Genomic DNA, 19254 nt, shown 5'->3' on the forward strand with positions numbered 1-19254 from the left:
AATATATCTTAATAGCTCTGAGCAAGGTTTTATTTTCCCGGTTCAGTTAAGGGTTAACTTGACAAATACCTTCCTCCATTCCATTTTTAGCACTCTAATAAAAAACTAAAGAGCTTCCCTTAGGTAATTTAGATGATAAGAAAATAATGTAATTGGTTGATTGTAGTCATGTAATGTGTTCTAGGCACAAAGTGGTTGTAAATATGTATTTAATATGTTTTAAGTATGTATACCTTAAATACATAGACATGCATAGCAAACATTTTGTGGACTCAATAACTTTCTACAGAAAGTGTAAAATTTCAGCTAGGTATCCTGGAATAGTGACTTCCAGTTAAGTAGATATTTAATGGACATGTACTATGTATGTCTGGACAAGAAAGGCTTCCTGAAGTTTCCCGCCCTAGAGTCTGTCCCCACTCTTAATGACTGTAGCACAGAGTTGAATCACCCCATACAGTTTCCAAGGCTGTGATCTGTAGCCGCCAAGTGTGCCACCTAGATGTGAGCCTAGGTTGCTATGTTCTACCCCACTCTACTTTCGTTCATAACCAGTTATAGCCACTTCCTTTTCACTCATAAAACTCAAACAGGCCTCTCTGTAAACACCAGACCAAACTCACTGCCGTCCAGTGATGCGGACTCATGGCGCCCCTGTAGGACAGGGTAGAACTGCGTCTTTCGGTTTCTGAGACTATCTGTTCACAGGAGTAGACAGCTTCATCTTTCTCTTGCCGAGCAGCTGGTGGTTTCAAACCACTGATGCCACCAGGGCTCCAACCATATGCTCTAAGTCTAAAATTATTTTGTTTGTCTATTCATTTTGCAAAGTGAGTAAGCCCTATGAGGGCAGAAAACTTATCAGTTTCATTCCTGGGACCGAGAACATGTAGTAGGTGTTGTGAATTAATGAGTTTAAAAACTGACAATGCATATGATCCAAAAAGTAACTTTTGGTTATTAATTTCAAACAATCTTTTATCAAGATCTCTCTTTTGTGCTCTTATCTAACCCTGGGTTGCTAGCAAAGTAATTTGATAGACAGTAATAAACAGTAGGAGTAATACCAATAAATCTAAATAATAGGCTCAATCTCACTAATTGAGCTTGTGAATTAAACTATCATTCTTACCATTTATGTTGTTTCTTTCACATCAGAAAAGTGGGTGATTCTTTTTTTGTAAGACTATTTTTAAAATGTATAGATAACACCGGATTATGTCTTTTTTTTTTTTTTGCTTTATTTTTTGCTTTATTTTTGCATGGTACTTAGTAGTTTTTTAGCAATGTTTTGTGAATGGAATAAATGAATAACTATTAATTTAAGCTTTTTCCTGGTTTTTATGGATCTTTGATACTTAGATGCTTATACCCTTTCCACTCCCATAAAGAGTTACAGTGTTGGAAACCCACTGGGGCAGTTGTATGGTCCCTGTGAGTCGGCATTAACTTGATGGTGATGAATTTGGTTTACTTTTTATACACAGCAATATCTGCTTTTTGTCATTAGCCACCTAGGACGCATTCCTGAGTGTGTTTGTACATGGCTATTATTCCTTACTTAAGGCTGGGCCTTCTTATTTAGTAATATTAGTTGGTTGCAAGAAAAAGCATCACAGCCAGGTTCAGAGAATTGATTTTGCAAAGCTCAGGGACTAATTCTACTATAGTTCCTTTTTAAAAAAAAATTAAATCTATATTATATACAGAGAATTATTGATGGTGCAAATTATTAAGCACACAACCTTTAGCTGAAAGGTTGGTGGTTTAAACTTACTCAGAAGCACCTCAGAAGATAGGCCTGGCGACCTGTTTCTAAAGGTTTATAGCCTTGAAAACCCTATGGGACAATTCTGCAGTGTGCATACAGGATTACTATGAGTCAATCAACTCAGCAGCAACTCATATGAGAGATAGTGTGTATTCTATTTTCTTTCTTACACATTTGTACATGACTATTTTAGAATCTAGCTCTCATGCTGACAAAATTGGCATAAATCTTGTGAAATTATCTTAGTTACCGATTTTCTTTCTTTTGAGAAAATGATAATTGGTAATATTTGTGCATTACAATGATTTTGACCACATGAATATTTTATTTTGTAGACCTTGGCCTCTAGTATAGTCTTTGTATACATTCTAGTTTTCCTTTCAGCTTCTAAGATCCAACCTGAAAGCATCTTTCTTCCCCTTGGCAATGCCTCTCAATGTGTGTTTCCCCTCCTGTCATTGTTCAGTTGTATAGAGTAGTTGAGTGTCATCCTTCAGAATAGATCCAGAAGCAGAGGACAGACTGAGTGCCATGCCCAGACACAGGGCTTGCTAGTCAGGTAGTACAGTTACAGATGCACTGTGAGTTCCGTTCAAGTGAATAGCAACATCATTATTCAAGATGATTTCACTTCTTGCTTCAGTCTGCTATACCACAGAAATGTGTTGATTTTGTTTTTGAGATGGCATCACTTTGATCTCTTACAGTTAGAGGCTTATTTTAATATGTAGAAATTAGCAATAGCATCCTTTTTCTGTAGCAATTGATGACAGCAGCTTGGAAATTTTTTAAAAGAGATGTTAGCTGGATTTTTTCTTTTTATGGGAACATTGGTCATCATCATTGTTAAATACTTTAAAAAATTAACATCACTGATATTTAATTAGAAAGTGAATTTTTTTTAATAAGACAAGACTTAGGGAAATTATGTGGGACACAAGACTGAGGGAATGGTTTAAAAATAATTGGGGTGGGGGCAGCTGATCCCAAGGGCTTAATAGAAACTAAACGTCTAGAAAAGAACGATGGCAATATATGTACTAATATGTTGGATATAATTGATGTATGGATTGTAACAAGAGTTTTAAGAGCCCCCAATAAAATAAATGATCTTCAAAAAGAAAAAGCATAATTGTGGGTGTTTGAGAAAGAAGGCTTTCTTTCACCCATTGTGAGCTCCCTTTGGTGAAAATGACAAGACAAAAACCAACACATAAAAGGAAGCGGGAAATCCTAGTCAGTGAGAAGGAAAGTCAGATTTGAATATTCAAGAGAATGAAAATGCTTACTTTTGTTACCTTTCGATGCCCCCCTCCAGTTTTTGTGTTGTTCTTGTCTTTGAGGTTTTTGTTTTGGCTTTCAGAAAATCGTGAGTTTTCATGTCCATTTCCTAGTAAGGATATAATTTAATAATATGTGAAAGTGATACTTTGTGATGTGATTGTGCAAAGTCAAGTTAAATTTTTAATTTTGTGGTTGGAAGGAAGCTATTCCAGAATGTATTGAACCACCTTCTATCACAGCACAACACCATTTCTCAGTATTCTTTTCTTCCCCTAAGAGCCCCGAATCCTAGAACCAAGATAAAAGGTAAGAAACCCTGCTTGGTTTCTGCTCTAGCCCTTATAGTTTACTTCTTGGTTGAAATATGTTAGAGGACCTGGTTGAAATAAAATTCTCATTTCATGGTGATATTTGGAAAGCAGGTTCTGGGACTAGGAAGTGAAATTATCTCCAGCACAGCAGTCATTAGGAATTTTTCCAGAGACGACTGCTTTCTGAAAATGCTCAGAGTTTTTAGTCATAATGGCCTTCATCTCTTTTATTTATTTGTATTTATTTTTCTGTGTTATGCTGTGGCTCCAGAAAGTGCTAAAAAAATCATCATGTATTTAAAACAAACAGAAAGCCCCCTTGTCCTGAGGCTGTGTGAAGAAGAATGAAGCTCTCATTTTCCCAGTACCCAATCATCAGCTTGAGCTATTCTCTCCTAGGAGCAGAATTTATTGAAACAATTTATCTTGGCTAAATGTGATATAAATCTGTGTACACCGGATGTATATACAGACTCGCTTCCATTACAGCAATGTTGCAACATCAGTTTTCTTCGTAGTTAGACCCTGTTCCTATCACACTGAAAGATGACCAAAAAGTCCTTTCTATTTTATGGGACACCCACAATTTTAAACACCGATTAGTTGTAGAATTACTGATCAGACAACTAGAAATACTGATTTTCAACCCCAGAGTGAGTCTTGAGAGAGTAGGAAAGATGTTACCTAACCACCCTCAGGGTTTTAAGCCTGGTTTTCCAATTACCAGATTCAGTCTAGCACTGTAATTTTTTTTTTTTTTAGCACAGGTCTGACTGAGGTTAACTTGATATTTTGGTCTATTTCTAAAATAAAAATTTGAAATTCGGTTAACAGTATTTTTCCTCTCTTATCGTCCCATTTTTCATATATCATAAACCTTTTCTCTTGCGAAAAGATCTTTGAAAATGCTTTTTAAGAGTTTATATTCTAAAGGCTGTTTTCCTCTTACCCTCTCCTTTTCTCTCCCACACTTCTAAAATACTGTTTGTGACTTCGGAATATCTTTGCTCTCATTTGCATTTCTTATTCTTGCCCATCTCCATCTCTGTTTTTATTCTTAGTTGGGGTATGGTTTATGAGAAATCTCTGTGACACACTTGGATTAGGCTTACTGCTTTTGACAGATCATTTCAATCAACGTTTCAAGAGCTGAACTTTAATAATTAAACAAACAGTAGAAACCCTGTTAAATTCTTCATCGAAATAGAGGGGATGGGTGGTGATGCCTTTTAGTGTCATTTCTTTTCTGCCCCGCAGCAGCACACATCTGTTGGCTGCATCAGAGCCGCCCAAGATCTCTGGGTGAGAGCAGCACAAACAGCCGGAACATATTCACCCAGTAAACCCCCAAAGAGTCGACATTTGTTTTATTGCTGCTTTTAAAAACCTAGCCATAAATAGAATCAGAGGGGGAAGGGCACCGATATTTCTCCATTTGCCACAGACGATTGGTCGGGGGAGAAGGAGGCTCCCACTGGGGAGAGAAGGTTTTTATTTTTATTTTTTTATTAATGAAAATCATTTCCCATGTAGCCCAATAGGATGGGTGCTTTGTTTTCTTTGGCAATAATCTGGGATAAACGGCTCTTGCCAACAAGCTCGTAGTTTATACACCAGGGAGCCAGATTATGGCCTTGTAAAATGGAGCACCCCTCCTATAATCCCTTAATTAATTAAATGACAAATTTTGGTCTTCTCTAGTTTAAAAATATGGCTTCCGCATCGAGCGTTCAGTGGATTTATTGACACGGGGTACTGCACTGGTTGTAATTCAGCACACTGGAGAAGGGTGCTATATACTGTAGCCTAAAACAAAAAGGCTAGCAAAAGGTTTAAAATTCCTTGAATATTTAAGCCTAAATTTTTCTAATTAAAATTTTCAATTGAGGCACAGTAGATCATATGCCACCTGTCTAATGGGTCTCCCCAAAGTAGCCTGTGTTTACAGCTTTGATAAATGGCATTCTTGGGACACCTGTTTCTGGGCTTGATATTTTTGAAGCATTTTTTTTTTTTGGCTCTAGCGTATTTAACATAACTTTCCACCCCCCCATCTCCCCCTCCTCAGCTCCGCACTGCTGTATGAAATATGGGAGACGACAGACCGTTTGTGTGCAATGCCCCAGGCTGTGGACAGGTACGTTTACAATATACTTTATTGTGAATGTCTCGTTGTGAATCAAAGTGGCTGTTTTATCACTGAGGCAAAGAGTTTAAAGCCGGTATTTTACGTGATCACTGGAGGTAATCAGATCAGAGGATTTGCAGTGTGTAAATCCAAGTTATGAGGAAGTGTAGGCACTCTACCGTAATGAAATCTGCCTTGCTCTCTTCCATATTGTTATTCTACTGGTGTTTGTTTTCCTAGTACACAGTGCTAAGGAATACGTGTTGCTCTCCTCTCCTTTCTAATACTGTCCATTAAATACAATGCAAGTTTGGAATTATTTTCTCACTCTTCCTATAGATAAAAAAGCGTGCTTAGCACATTTGGAGAGGCATTTGAAAATACACCTCTTCATTGTGAATCCTGATTTGCCAGAGTCTATATGGATCTTTTAAAATAAGAAAAACTGATGACATTTTTTGTTTTGTTTGGTTTCTTTTGAGTGTTGATCTAGAAAATTAGGAAAGACAAATCCAATATAGATATAACCATTGACCTTTCTTAGCCATTTTCCCTGCCTGACTCTGTGTAATGCATCGTTCTGTATGTGTCAACTGCCATCTACTTGTTTGTATACATGTATGTTGTATGTCTGATATTTTCATCATTCTTTATTTAATAAAATAATTTTATTGAAACTGCCCCCCATTTTCTCCTTATTTTGTACCTTAATTATTCTTCCTAGACTCTCCCCTACTCTCATGTTCCACAAAAAGATGCCGAATAAAATACAAAGGAAAAAAAAGCAAATAAAATCTTATATATCTTAGTTAATTTATAGTATAGACTCTGAAGGGTTTAGTTATTGTTCATTTAGGAACATGTCATGTGACTATCCAGTGACACTTACTGGTGGTATGTAAAATAGCAGACGAGTTGTATGAAACATTACAAATATGTAGACAAAAAGGAGGAACTAAATTCCAGAGATTCCAAGGAATTGGAAGTTGAGAGGTAGATGAGATGTCGATGGTGACAAGGACTGGGCAGGAGAGAGATTTCAAATTCCAGTAAAGGCTGAAAATTTGAGAAAAGACTAAAAAAGAAAAAGAAAAAAGAAATCAACATTGTAGTCTGCAATATTCAGCATCCTAGAGTATATTTTCTTTCTTGTCAAGACTTTTTACTTTTTACTTTATTATTGATCGCATTTTTGTCCCATGTGGTTTATATTTTGTTGTTTTTTTTCTATAAAGAAGTCAGTTGGGAAAATAGGATAAATCTGTTTCACTTTTCAGACAGCTTTATTGAAGCAAATATCTAAACATGATCCTTTCAAAGTTTTGTATACAACTTTGATGATGTTACTATGACTTCTATAATTAGGCATTGGGTTGTTACCTGCGAGTTGGTGGTTCAAACCCATCAGGCACTCCTTAGGAGAAAGAAAGATGAGGCGGTCTTCTCCTGTAGATTTACAGTTTTGGAAATCCCATGTGGGGTTAACGGTGAGTCAGAATGTACTTAGTGCAGTAACTATGACACACATAAGGGGTCCTGCAATATTGAAGCACTCAGCTGCTAATCAGAAAGATGACTGTTCGAACCCACCAGTAGCTCTATCAGAAAAAGACCTGGCAATCTTGTAAAGATTACAACCTAGAAAATCCTACAGGCACTTCTACTCTTCCTGTAGTTTTCTGTGAAAATAAACAGCAGCATAATAACAACATGCAACTCCTATACCTGATACCTGTTATTTTTTCACCTGGTTTTTTACAGGTAGACCCTGGTTTACCACCTATTCAAGTTACAGCTGTACTGACTACTGTGTTTGGTTTGCTCTGTCTTATCATTAGCAATGAGAGAAAGATGAGGCTTTGTACTCATAGGAAGTTACAGTCTCAGAAACCCATAGAGACAGTTTTACCCTGTCCTCTAGAGTCACTGAGTCAGGATCGAGTTTGAGGTGTTTTAAAGTTTGATCATTAGTAATATGCATGTATATATTATATCTACTGTATATACTCGTGTATAAGCCGAGTTTTTCAGCACATTTTAGGCAGTGTTTGTGGTAAAATTAGGTGCCTCGGCTGATATTTGGGTCGGCTTATACTCGAGTATATGTGATAGGTTTATATGTAATAATCTTAAGTCCTGAAGACAAGTAAAGATCAGATTATAAAGAGATGTTGCTAATTAAAGACAATAATAATGAAAACGAGGAAAGAAAAAGAAGTGTTTGATTTATGTGAGAACCAGCTTAAATCTGAATCATTAGAATGGAACCCCATCATAAGTGGAGGACTACTTGTACTTTAAAAGCCTGCATTTGGGGGAAAGAGGTTTGTTTTTCTTACATTTACAATTATTTTTATCCACTTATTGCCTACGGAAATGAATTTGTCTAAATAAATTAGAAATAAGTTCAGAAAAAAGTATTGATTTAACCTTCCTCTATATATACAGGAGTCCTGATGATACAGCAGTTAAGTGCTCAGCTGCTGACCAAAAGGTTCACATTGGAACCTGCCAGCTACTCCATGGGAGAAAGATGTGGCAGTCTGTTTGTCTAAAGATTTACAGCCTTGGGAAACCACATCGGACAGTGGCTCGACAGAAGTCAGAATTGACTTGATAGCAGTGGATTTGAGTTTTTTGGTTAAACATTTATTTTGAAATGCTTATGTATCCTACAAGTAGCTCTGGCTTCACAGTGGTTAAATTCTGGATTGCTAACTGAAGTCCAAACTCGAGGTTTGAACTGCTCTACAGGAAAGAAATGTGGCAGTCTGCTTTTGTGAAGATTGCAGCTTTGGAGATCCTGTGAGCACTTCTAGACTGTTCTCGAGGGTCACTGTGAGTCCAAATAGACTGAGTGGCAAGAGGCATGTAGCCCACGTGGGTTATGCAAGATGTGCTTAATTTATACCCCTCTTTAATGTTGTATGCCACAAAACACATAAACAGACTTATTAAAGAAATAAAAATGAATGATAAAAATATATCAATACACAAGAAAAGTTTCTCTTAAACTTTTTGAGGAAGAAAAATAGGAATAGTATCTCTTAAGAGTAGTATTCACTTGAATTTCTGACATCCGGAAAGAGTTTTTGTTGTGTATTTATTTAGCCTGGAGCAGTGTTTCCCAGCCTGGTGATACCACCCTCTAGTCTGGTGATACCACCCTCTGGGGGCTCTAGAATGATCCAGGAGATGAGCTGCAAAAACAGGTACCTACTATACTTCATCCTGGAATATGGGCTAACCTATAGAAGTGTTTGTTGTTGTTTCAAAACCATCTTATTGGGAGCTAATACATACATCGTTCCATAGCTCAGTCACATCAAGCAGTATTGTACAGTTGCTACCACAATCAATTTCAGAGCATTCTCCTCCTCCCTGAATTCCTTGATAATCAGCTCCCCTTTACTCCCCACCCCCCACCCATTGAATCCCCTACAGAAGTTTTTAATTGCCAGAGGAGCTTTGAGTAAATTTTTTTCTGAAAGGGTGTAGTAGGCCAAAAACGTTTGGAAATTTAATGGATTAGAAATGGGAAAACAATAGGGATTTTTGATTTGCTTCCTTCCTGTATTGCTGTTCTCTGTTTTCCTTAAGCCTCTTCCTTCCCTTGCTTCTTCCCATTTCTGAATTACTTGTTGGTATTTTGACAACTAGGGTTCCTTAAAACATCTGGCTTAGGTGTTGGAGGTTTTTTCAACTCACTGGGAAGGTGAGTGTGACACTTAACAGAGATTGCTTCCTTCCTCTTTTAGAATCAGTTTACTTGCTTCATAGGAAAAGGATAGAAAGCTACAATTTGAGATTTTGAAAGTAGTGTGATTCATCCCTTTTCTTTTTTACCTGTCAAAATGTTATGGTCAGGTGAGATTATAGGTGAGTGGTTAGCTAGACTTCTTACAGGTTTCTCCCAATGTCTGTTAACAAATAACTCTTGAGTGAGATCATAACAAGATTCATTGTGATTGCTGTATATTGTATGAAATGGTGAAAATCTGGCAAAGAATACAAATTTGGAAAAGTTGACCACCTTTGGCCAGTCATCCAACTTCCTTATATCCTTTGAGACCTTCAAGGTATTAATGAGTTACTGTCATTGATTCTAATTCTGTGTTTTAGAAATGGCAAATAAATAAAGCCAATGGAAGTTCTAGGAACGAGGACTTAGAGTCATCATAATTTTTATAATATACATGGTTTAAAACCAACTGCCATAGAAGTCTCAAAGAGTGGCTTTTTACCAAAAAAGAGGTGAAAGGATGAAAACAAATTTTGAGTCTAATACTTAAAATAATAATAATAAAACAACAGGACTCTTGCATTATTTCAATATCCGTTCCATGCCCAAGTTTTGCCCTTAAATCGTAAGTCTTAATATTAAGGAAAGGTGAAAGGAAAATTCACCTAAAATAGACGAGTGTATTATGCACTCTACCATATAATCAAAACCACCGGGCTTTCAATGGATACATAAACATGTTTTGGTTGCTAGGTCTTTAATGAGTGTTATTTTTGGAGTCTGTTCACGATCCACTTCCCAACAGTAAGTCTGACGTGACACAGCTGAGTTCTAAATATGATGCATGTGCTTTTTTAAAAGATGGCTGCTGGAAGTTGTGCTGTCTGCATTCTTATCTGAAGAGACAGGTGAAAGCATCTCTCTAGCCCTCTCATTTCTGTTCTCCTGTTGAGACACTTTGTTTCTCTTGAGGCTTCATCACCCTCATGAAGAGGAACTTGGGGAAAGTGGTATTCCTGCTAAAACCTCTCTGTGGAATATGTAGCAGGAGTAGTTAATAGAGCTACCTCTTGAGAATGGGTTATTGTTGTTAAGGCAAATGATGCCCCACATACCATGTTGGCAGAGGACTGGTTGAATTTGAATTGTGTGCATTTTTGGAATGTTTATAGGATAACATCAATTAAAAAATTGTGACTATAAAATTGTTTTGCTATTGTGTTATTATCAAAATAATAGAAATATAATTTGGTGCTGGATCCAGAAAGTCATCTAAATTTTTAAAGCATTAGGGGATGCTTTGATTGATGATGTTAGGTGGTAAAAAAAATGTTTTATTATTTATGGAAGCAGGAAGAATAATTACTATGCCTCTGTCCGTATTCTTGAATTTGAGGTATCATTTCATTTGGATACATTTAGATAACTTATCTTTTGGAGATTTTGGTCCCTGAATGGTACCAGCAAGCAGTTAGCCATTGGCTGCTTACCTAAAAGTTAGTGATCTATTCAGTGGTGCTATGAAAGAAAGGCCTGGTTTCTATAAAGTTGTTCGGTTCTTACTGTGTAACACGTGGGGTGACCATGGCAGTGGGTTTTATCTTATTTTTTATTTTAATAAATCATTTTATTGGGGGTTCTTACAGCTCTTCTCACGGCCCATACATCATTTGTGTCAAGCACATTTGTACATATGTTGCCATCATCATTTCCAAAACATTTTTTTCTACTTGAGCCCTGGGTATCAGCTCCTCTTTTTTCCCTTTTCTCCCCCACCCTCAGGCAATGGGTTTTTGAGTTACTATTAGGTAACTACCTTTTGGAAGTTTTTACCAATTTTTACCACTGCCATTGAATTGATCCTGACTCATAAAGGCCATATATAGGGGTTTCCAAGGCTGTAAGTCATTACAGAAACAAACCATCCTTCCCTCAGACTAACCTTGTGGTTAGCATTTCTTATGCTTACCCAACCATGAATCAGCAAGCACCTATCCCTTTGTCACATGACACTAGTTTATCATCCAAATTATGCAGATTTAAGTAGCTCTTCTAATCATAATCAAACCTTTGGTCAGAGTTTTAAGACTATCTGTTTCCTTAAAAACAAAAACACGTTTCTTCTGCAGAGATACTAATGGGCAGTATCATCCTATTATTAACCATTGAGACAAGTTTTTCTTTAGCCACTCAACATCAACTTTGTGTCCTTTTAAGAAATCATCTTCTGAGTGTTGCTCTGTCCTGTCTAATCCTGAGATGCTGTTACTCTGTGCCACCCCCCACCCCATCCCTGAGGATATTTACTATCAGATCTCTTCTCTCAGAGGACAGTGAGGCCCAGGTTAAAGTTCTGGTTGTATCTTTTTTGCAGCAGCATGAAACATAACCAGCTCAGAGACCTCTGGGCTCGTTTTCCCTTTCTATGACCAAGAATAGCGATAGTGCCCTAGCTGTGGTAGGATTGAGGGCAGCTCCTTGTACCTTCTTATCTTGTCATATAATAGGAATAATGTTTATGGTGCTGTAGTCCTGGCTTCACTTGGCATTTAACCAACCTCCAAAGCTGTTTATTGCTTTGTATCCTCTGCCTTCATGAACATTATCCCTTAAATCTCTATTGCTTTGTAATATATGAGGCAACAAATAGCTCCTATGATTGGTTAAATGCTGGCATGCTACAAAGGTATATGTTTTATTGCCTATATAACACAGATCTACAGAACTTATTCCTGTTATCCCAACCCTCCCATTAAATGGACCATACTGGTGTTATGGGATGCTAGATCTTTAATTCTAGCCCTTTGGCAAGTTTCCCTATTACCTGGCATGATCACAAAAGAAAAGCAAGGAAGAATGAATTGGTTATGATTACTTTATGTTAGGGGAGCATCTTGAATTGGAGAATAACAAGAGGAAGAAATGTCTGTGGTAGGTAAATGCCATTTGTGGTGGTATATATTATGTTTACATGTTTCGACAGGTGAGGGTAATTTCGGGAAGACAAATAAGCCTTCCTTCTTCATCCCCTGCCAAGAGTTTAAAAAAATTCAAATTTTTAGTAAATAATTCATATTTCATTCAATAATGCATTCAGTTCCCATCTGGTAAGACTGCCTGCATGCTGTCAGGCAGCTGAAAATACACTGCATTATACACAATTAGGACAAATGCTAACCTTATTTGTTGTAATAATACATTGATTTTGCAGTAAATTTCTGTCCACTCTGAGTATGCTGTAGTTTCTTGTCACCCTGTGACGGAAGCAGACCATTGTTTTGTAGTGTATAGCAAAATTGGGAGTGGGATTTATTATTATTTTTAATGTAAAGTTGTTAAAAGCAGGCTTCAAATCCAATTTTTTAAGCACCTGATCTAATGCTCCTGACATTTGCCCTTTGACATATATGGCTGGTAATTTTTGTTTTGCATGATAGATTTATTATGCTGCTTATAACATAGTAGATTAAAAGTGTCCATACTACAGTTGGCAAAAAGCAAAACAAAACAAAGGCCCTGTATAACCAAATTGGAGTTACAGTTAAACTCAGGAAACTAAGGTGAAATTTTTCAGTTATTCACTCTTGTTTCCTTTGGGTACAAATTGCTATTTGGAATGGAAGCCCAGAAACTGTTCTCAGTGCTTTTCTGGTAGAAAAAATAAAATAAGATCTCTTATTCCAGTTCTTCTTAAATCAGAATAAGGGTTCTTTTCTAATTCTTTTATGAACTGCTTGAGAACCTACCCTTCGTTAATCTTTCTTTTACTACCCTTGCAAATCCACGAATCAGCTAGGGGGTTGACTTATAAGATGCTGTCATCATTAGATAGAATTCTTCGTTGTTTGAGCAAATAATCTTCTAGGTAATGCATCAGATTAAAAACAGCCAGTATGCTTCCTCTCTCTGGGTAGCGTGTTTCTTGAATGCAGATTGACTTGCTCAGCAGTCGCCCTCGTTAGGGTCTGCTCCGTGTGTGGATTCATAACACATCTGTGTGTACATCTACAGCGCTGTATAAATAATAATAAGTAATCACCAGATGGCCTATAACTGCTCCTCTGGACCTGCTGGGTCTCTTGAAGCTGTTAGTAAAGTCTTCTGGCATTTTGCTGGGGAAAACTTGTCATAGATTTATTTCTAAAAAAATTCAAGCTCACAACTGGGTGTTTAGGACTAGATATTGCAGTCTGTGTTGTAAATATTTAACAGGCTTTGTACAATGACAAGTAAAAGCGCCATTACTAACCACACATGGTGTCTGTGGAGCTCGCCTTCCCTCCAGGCCATTTAGAAAGGAAAAGAAATACCGATAAATTGTGTGATATGAACAAGGTGCGTGAGATACTGTATGGAAGCTCTTTCTGAAAAGAAAGAGGACGTCAGCATTCTGCTCCAAGCACTGTGACTGGGCAAACGGAAGCTTTCCCACCATATGCCAGGGAGTTAAATAAAACAGCAGGCCCCTTTTAAATTGGACTTTGTGTAACAAGAAAAGCCCCTTCAACTAGCGCTTTTGGTTAAAGCCAGGGTTTGGTCGTGCGGCTCTAGAACCAACGGCACACCCTTGGAGAGGGTCGCAGTTGCCAGTGTTGGTATGGCACCTAGCTAAATTTCCCGCTTTGATGGTGTCTACAAATGTGAGAATTACAGTGTTTACCAATATTATTTGTAAGACAGAACAGCTTTTATTTTTGTCTTCTTGCCATTAATTTTTGTGGAAAGCTTGTGTGTGTGTTTGGAGAAGAAAATCACCACAATCACGTTTCTGTTTTCTGTTTCAGATGTTGTGTGCTCTTTTGCTGTTACTATTGCCCTCGCTTCGCTGCCTATCCCAGGGCCTCCTCTGCTCAGTACAACAATATGTGTTTTAAAAATAAAAATTGAACTGATTACCTCTAAAGTGTAGTGAGGTTTTTGTCTGCTTTGCTTTGCTTACCATAAGATTGCCAAAAATATTATATAAACAGAAATTGGGTATCTTAATGTGATCTCAAGCCTAGTTGTCTTTTTGGTTGTTATTGAGAATTGAAATCTGTCTAACCCCAAATGGACTATCCTTTAAATCACAGCACAGGACTTTTGCTTGGAATTAGAATGTGTACAAAGCTTGTATCTTTCAAAATCTCATCTTGAAGAGATGGCATATCTATTATGATGGAGAAATGTAATAGTTTATTGTAGAGAGATTTGCTTTTTAAAATTTCTCACACATAAAAAATGCTGTGTTACAGATTGGATTTTTAGGAGGAAAGCATTTGAGGGGATCATGAAGAAAAGATGGAAGCTTTGGGGGCTTATCTCTTTATAACAGTGCCTTTGTTTTTTCTTTGAAATTTCTTTGGGCAATGAAATACACTACCTAAGGCTGTATTTGGTAAGAATCTGGACTATTTGCAATTGTCATGTGGAAATACAGAGAGAATGAGAATGAATTTTGTGAAATTAGCCCATTCCCAGTCTGGCACACCATGTGCCCTGCGTGACTGTTGGTTCTGCTGGCAGATTGAAGAGCTGAATCAACTTCTGCTCTGAAGAAGGAAATTGCCAGCCATCATTCCAGCTTTTAAATCTTGTTGTTCACATAGATGATGTCAGATTTTGAGCAAACATAGCCTGTCTTTAGATCCCAGGTGAAATTTAAAATTCCCTGGGTTGGAAGGAAAGAGTTCTTCCTTTTTGCCTTTGAAAAACTTGAGTGTCTCTGCAGGGAAAGTTAGCAGAATAAATCTGCAGCCTTTGCCGTGTCCTCTGAGTCGCCGTGGAAAGCTGAGGGCTCTGTTTGGCATTCAGCAGATTGGCTGTCAGGGTTGCAGCTCTGCTTATCAAAGACATGGTCTCTCGAAGAGCCATGTATGTTATTCCAGAGAGAATAGTCCTATGGCAAAAGCAGCTTTCTCCTCTCAGGCATCAGAGTTTCCGTTCTCCTCCCAGGAGTCAGATTTTCTTTGGATGCCGGGCAATTGTCCCTTGATTTTTCTGAAAAAAATAATAGCTCAATCCGCCATAAAGATCGGCACAGATTGCAGACTTGGTTACGGCAGACTGATTCCTTCGCCACAGGGAAAGGGTGACACTTGTCATATACCGGAGGTTTAGCAGTGGTGATTTTTCTGCTGAGAATCTCAGTGACCCTTACAAGTGTCTTGGCTCTCCTCTCTTCTCTGAAGGAAATAACATTTGCTTTAGTTTAACATAGCACAACAGTTGCTATGAAATGCCATTGTGAGAGTGATCTTTCCTCATTTCCCTTCCTCAAGCCTCTTTGTCTTTAATTTGAGCTCAACCCTTCCAGTCTTTTTTTTTTTTCTTCACATCTTGCATTTCTGTTTTACAACTAATCTTGCCTCTTATTTAACTACTATACTTGGTGGCGTTGACTAACCCATCTTCCTTCTTTGTTTTTTGTTTGCTTTTTTAAGTTTTAAGAAGTTAAACCACATGATTGGGAATGTTAGAGAAAAGCAGAGAGGAAATTGGACTTGGGAGTTCACAAGTACAAAATCCTTCTAAAACTCCAGAGAGGTTTGGCTGGCCAGTCTTTCTTCTCTAAAGGCAGTGTCTCTAATGCTTTGGGAACTGGCTTTCCTAGTGATAGTTTTAGTATTGGGAGCAACCACGAGATAAACACTGTATGGGATCTGTCTTGGGAATCAAAGTACTAGGGCTGGGTAAAGCAAAAGGAAGTACACAATAAAGACTCCTTTCTCTCTACATCTCATGGTCAGCTTATATGTGATGGGGAGAGAAAAAAAATCAGTGCAGTTTGAAGACCAACAGGAAAGAGTTCCTCTCCAAAAATAAGCCCCCTGTACTTCTGCATTAATAAGCTCCTAGAAAAATATAGGTAGTCATTCACACTTTAGTATAAGTTAAAGTGTGCGCATTAAGGAATGGAAAGTTTTTATTGGGAGTTAGAGGATAGTAGCGTACAGCTAGTTTAAGTGGAATCATCCCCGAGCAAAGGAGATACTGTGAAGTATGAGGGTATCAAAGACAAATAGGTCTGGTTCTTAGTTTGGGGAATATCTCAATGTCCTACTACAGACTAATTAAAAAGTGTAACGCTTAAAAAGGGCCCCTAAAACACTGGATCAAACTTCGTTCTCTTTGAGGGAGGAAAAGGAAAAAGCATTTCTACCCTTGGTGCTCTAGAAATTTTAGATTGATGCACTGGGGAAAGGCGAATGGCCTGCTTGCTTTTAGCTCTAGGACACAAGCTTGCTCGTTTCCTTAGGGTTCTAGTTCCCTGGTCTTGGGTAAGACTTCTTTTTATGGAAACACTGTCTCCTTACTCTCTAGATTTCGCTACACATAAGAGCTTTCCACTCTTGGCCTCAATACTGTTGTCCTCACTTGTTGAACTGACAGTGGTAAAATGAACATTAGGGATTTGTAGCTTGATGTTCAGGATTAACATTAATTAGTTCAGGCCAATAGGTCATTTTAGGGTAAGTGAAAAAGCATTTATTAACAAAATTATCAAAATGTAAAGCTATTGCTCCTTGGCATATCCATGTGGCATCTCAGATTATACACTTCTGAAGGCAGTATTTCCATTTCCTAACCCCTCCCCACCAAAAAAAGAATTCTATACTCTTCTATTTATACCATGTCAAAATGGTAAGTTTTGGAATCTTCAAGGAACTCAAATTATGCTGCTTTTAAATGTTCTCTGGGTTTGGAGAATAGAAAGAAACCTGAAGGAACAAGATCAGGGCTGTAGGGTGGAATGGGGTAAGGTTTCCCAACAAAATTCTCACAGGACAGCTCTTGCTGCCTTCAGTGAATAAGCAGGTGCATTGTTCTGATGGAAAAAAATTCCTTTAAGACTTTACTGACCCTTTTCTCATTAATCCACTTTCTAGTTTTCTTAGAACTTTATATCAACCCCCTTAATTATCCTATATCCTTTGAGAAAATATATCAAGGTTATCCATTGAGAATTAAAAAAAAATCTTCCTGACTTTCCGAGCTGGCCTTGAATCTAACTGGCCCAGCAGGTACCCTCACAAGCCACTTTTTACTAGATCCCTCCTTTTTTTTTGGAGGCACCTAATGAGACTAAGATACATTTGCAGCCATCTATTGATTGCAGAGACATGTTTAAATATGTTTTGTTTGGGCTAAATCTGGTCACGTATGACCTGGAACCCTAGTACAATACTTTTAAATTTAACCTCCTACACATACATACACAACTTAGGAAATGTGTTTATGTAGTTGCAGGAAAGTGATCTTTGCATCCAGAGTGCATTTGGGGGCAATAGGAGAGAATGAAAAACAAAGAAAATTATTTAAATTTACCATGATCAGTAGCTGAGCTCTGATCCTGTTCTACTTAAAAGTGCTTTATAGGTATATTACCCTTTGAGGTAGGATTTGGTAGTATTCCCATTTTAGAGCTGAGGAAACAAAGGCTTATGGAGGTGAAAGAACCTGTGTAAGATCACAAAGTATGTTGTGGTGGAGCTTCAACACAGGCCCAGGTTGACTCCAGAGGCAGTACCTTAACTGCTAGGCTAAATCCCTTTTTGCAGTCTTCTCACTTAGCAAAGGGGAAAGACCCTCACTTACCATGAAGGCATTTATGACTCAGCGCTACCTATATACGTATAAGTGGGTGTGTGTGTGTGTGTGTGTGTGTGTATACCTAATATTGGAGGGTGGGGGGTGGAGATAGTGATTATTTTCTGAATGTTACAAATTCTGTCAAGTAAGTTCTGTCTAGTTTCTTACAGTTCTAGGCACCTGGCTGCTATAAGAGAACTGGATCTACAACTGAGCTCGTCAATGCAAAAAAAAAAAGATCAACATTCTTTTACTTCATTTCACTAAAATGAAGAGACTATAGAACTGCCTCAGCCTTAATTTACAGTCCTTTTTAAAAATCTGCATGGAAATGCTACTGCAGTGTGGCTCATTGTTTCTCTTAGGTGTAAACAACTACCATTTTGTAGCAGATCATGGCTTCATCCCTCCACTGAGAGGCTCCAAGAAGCAGTGTGGTGGCATCTTTATGATTTCTAGACCGTCACTTCTTGATTCAGATTCCCATCTTCCTCACCGAACTTTATGCCCATATGCTTCCAAAATGGAGAAGATGGTATCTGGGTAACTTGCTTTGTGTAGTGGGACTTTTGATCTAGTGGATGCCATATTGATCGGTAAAAAAGAGAACAAAACCGAGGTGAAATTAGAGTGTGTTTAGAAATATTGTAAGCTGTAGTGAGGTGTAGGGCCGGCTCAGTGATTGCTAATTCATTTATTATCTGAAAGTTTTGACATGACTACATGAAGGATCTTGCCAGTTGAGTGACAAAATTCTTCTCCAGCCTCTCCTTTAATTTCAAAATACCTCCATATACGAAGAGGCTTCAAAATATTCATGAACATTTTTAATTCTTATAATTCTGTTTTTCCTTGAACTGTTTTCAACTCATATGTTGTGTTATTATGCTTTTTGTTATTGTAAGTGAAAATATATGACTAAGTAGATACATGACAATATTCATGTGGAATCATTTAAATGATAAAGATGTATAGAAATACACATAAAGTTTCAAAAGGGATAAAGAAAGTCTTGTGGTTGGTATTTATGGCAACCACAGACAAAATTTCTTTTGTCTGAGTGTATTTTTCTTTCACTGCGAAGTTTCTTAAAATATACCTTTTTCTTTTTGACTCTGATAGTGATTCATTGTACAAATATGGACTATGCTTCCACTACCAGAGTTACCTAACTGAAGTCTTGTCTTTTACCCCTCTGCCCATCAAGTCAAGTTCTTGCCTTCAGAGCTGAAAATGCCTGGCTGGGCATGGTCCCCAAAATGGGCATGGATTAAAAGGATCATTTTATGGGTGCACAAGCAAATGTGGTGAAGAAAGCTAATGGTGCCTGGCTATCAAAAGATGTAGCATCTGGAGTCTTAAAAGGCTTGAAGATAAACAAGCGGCCATCTAGGTGAGAAGCAACAAAGCCCACATGGAAGAAGCACACCAGCCTGTGTGATCATGA

The 19254-nt window shown here is 37.7% G+C and overlaps 1 protein-coding gene and 1 long non-coding RNA gene across 5 annotated transcripts in view; both read left to right on the top strand.

Moving 5' to 3' along the window:
• Positions 1–19254, top strand: part of LOC101660530 (cyclic AMP-dependent transcription factor ATF-7) — a 92742-nt gene that overhangs the window by 18977 nt on the left and 54511 nt on the right. For 3 of the 4 annotated variants that reach the window (XM_004716873.2, XM_045296329.1, XM_045296328.1), the window contains exon 2: positions 5435–5503. In XM_004716873.2, the coding sequence (XP_004716930.1) occupies positions 5456–5503 (48 nt within the window). In that variant the 5' untranslated portion in view covers positions 5435–5455. Of the gene's footprint in view, positions 1–5434; positions 5504–19254 lie in introns of those variants that run through there. The other variant, XM_030887330.2, reaches the window with a different exon arrangement.
• On the top strand, positions 8252–14139 carry LOC123522405. Its single transcript, XR_006680674.1, has 2 exons — positions 8252–8706; positions 14021–14139. It is a non-coding gene; the product is annotated as an uncharacterized LOC123522405 (long non-coding RNA).

Source organism: Echinops telfairi, unplaced genomic scaffold (assembly GCF_000313985.2).
Source record: "Echinops telfairi isolate 266 unplaced genomic scaffold, ASM31398v2 ScPeMD7_7404;HRSCAF=8442, whole genome shotgun sequence".
NCBI lineage: Eukaryota > Metazoa > Chordata > Mammalia > Afrosoricida > Tenrecidae > Echinops > Echinops telfairi.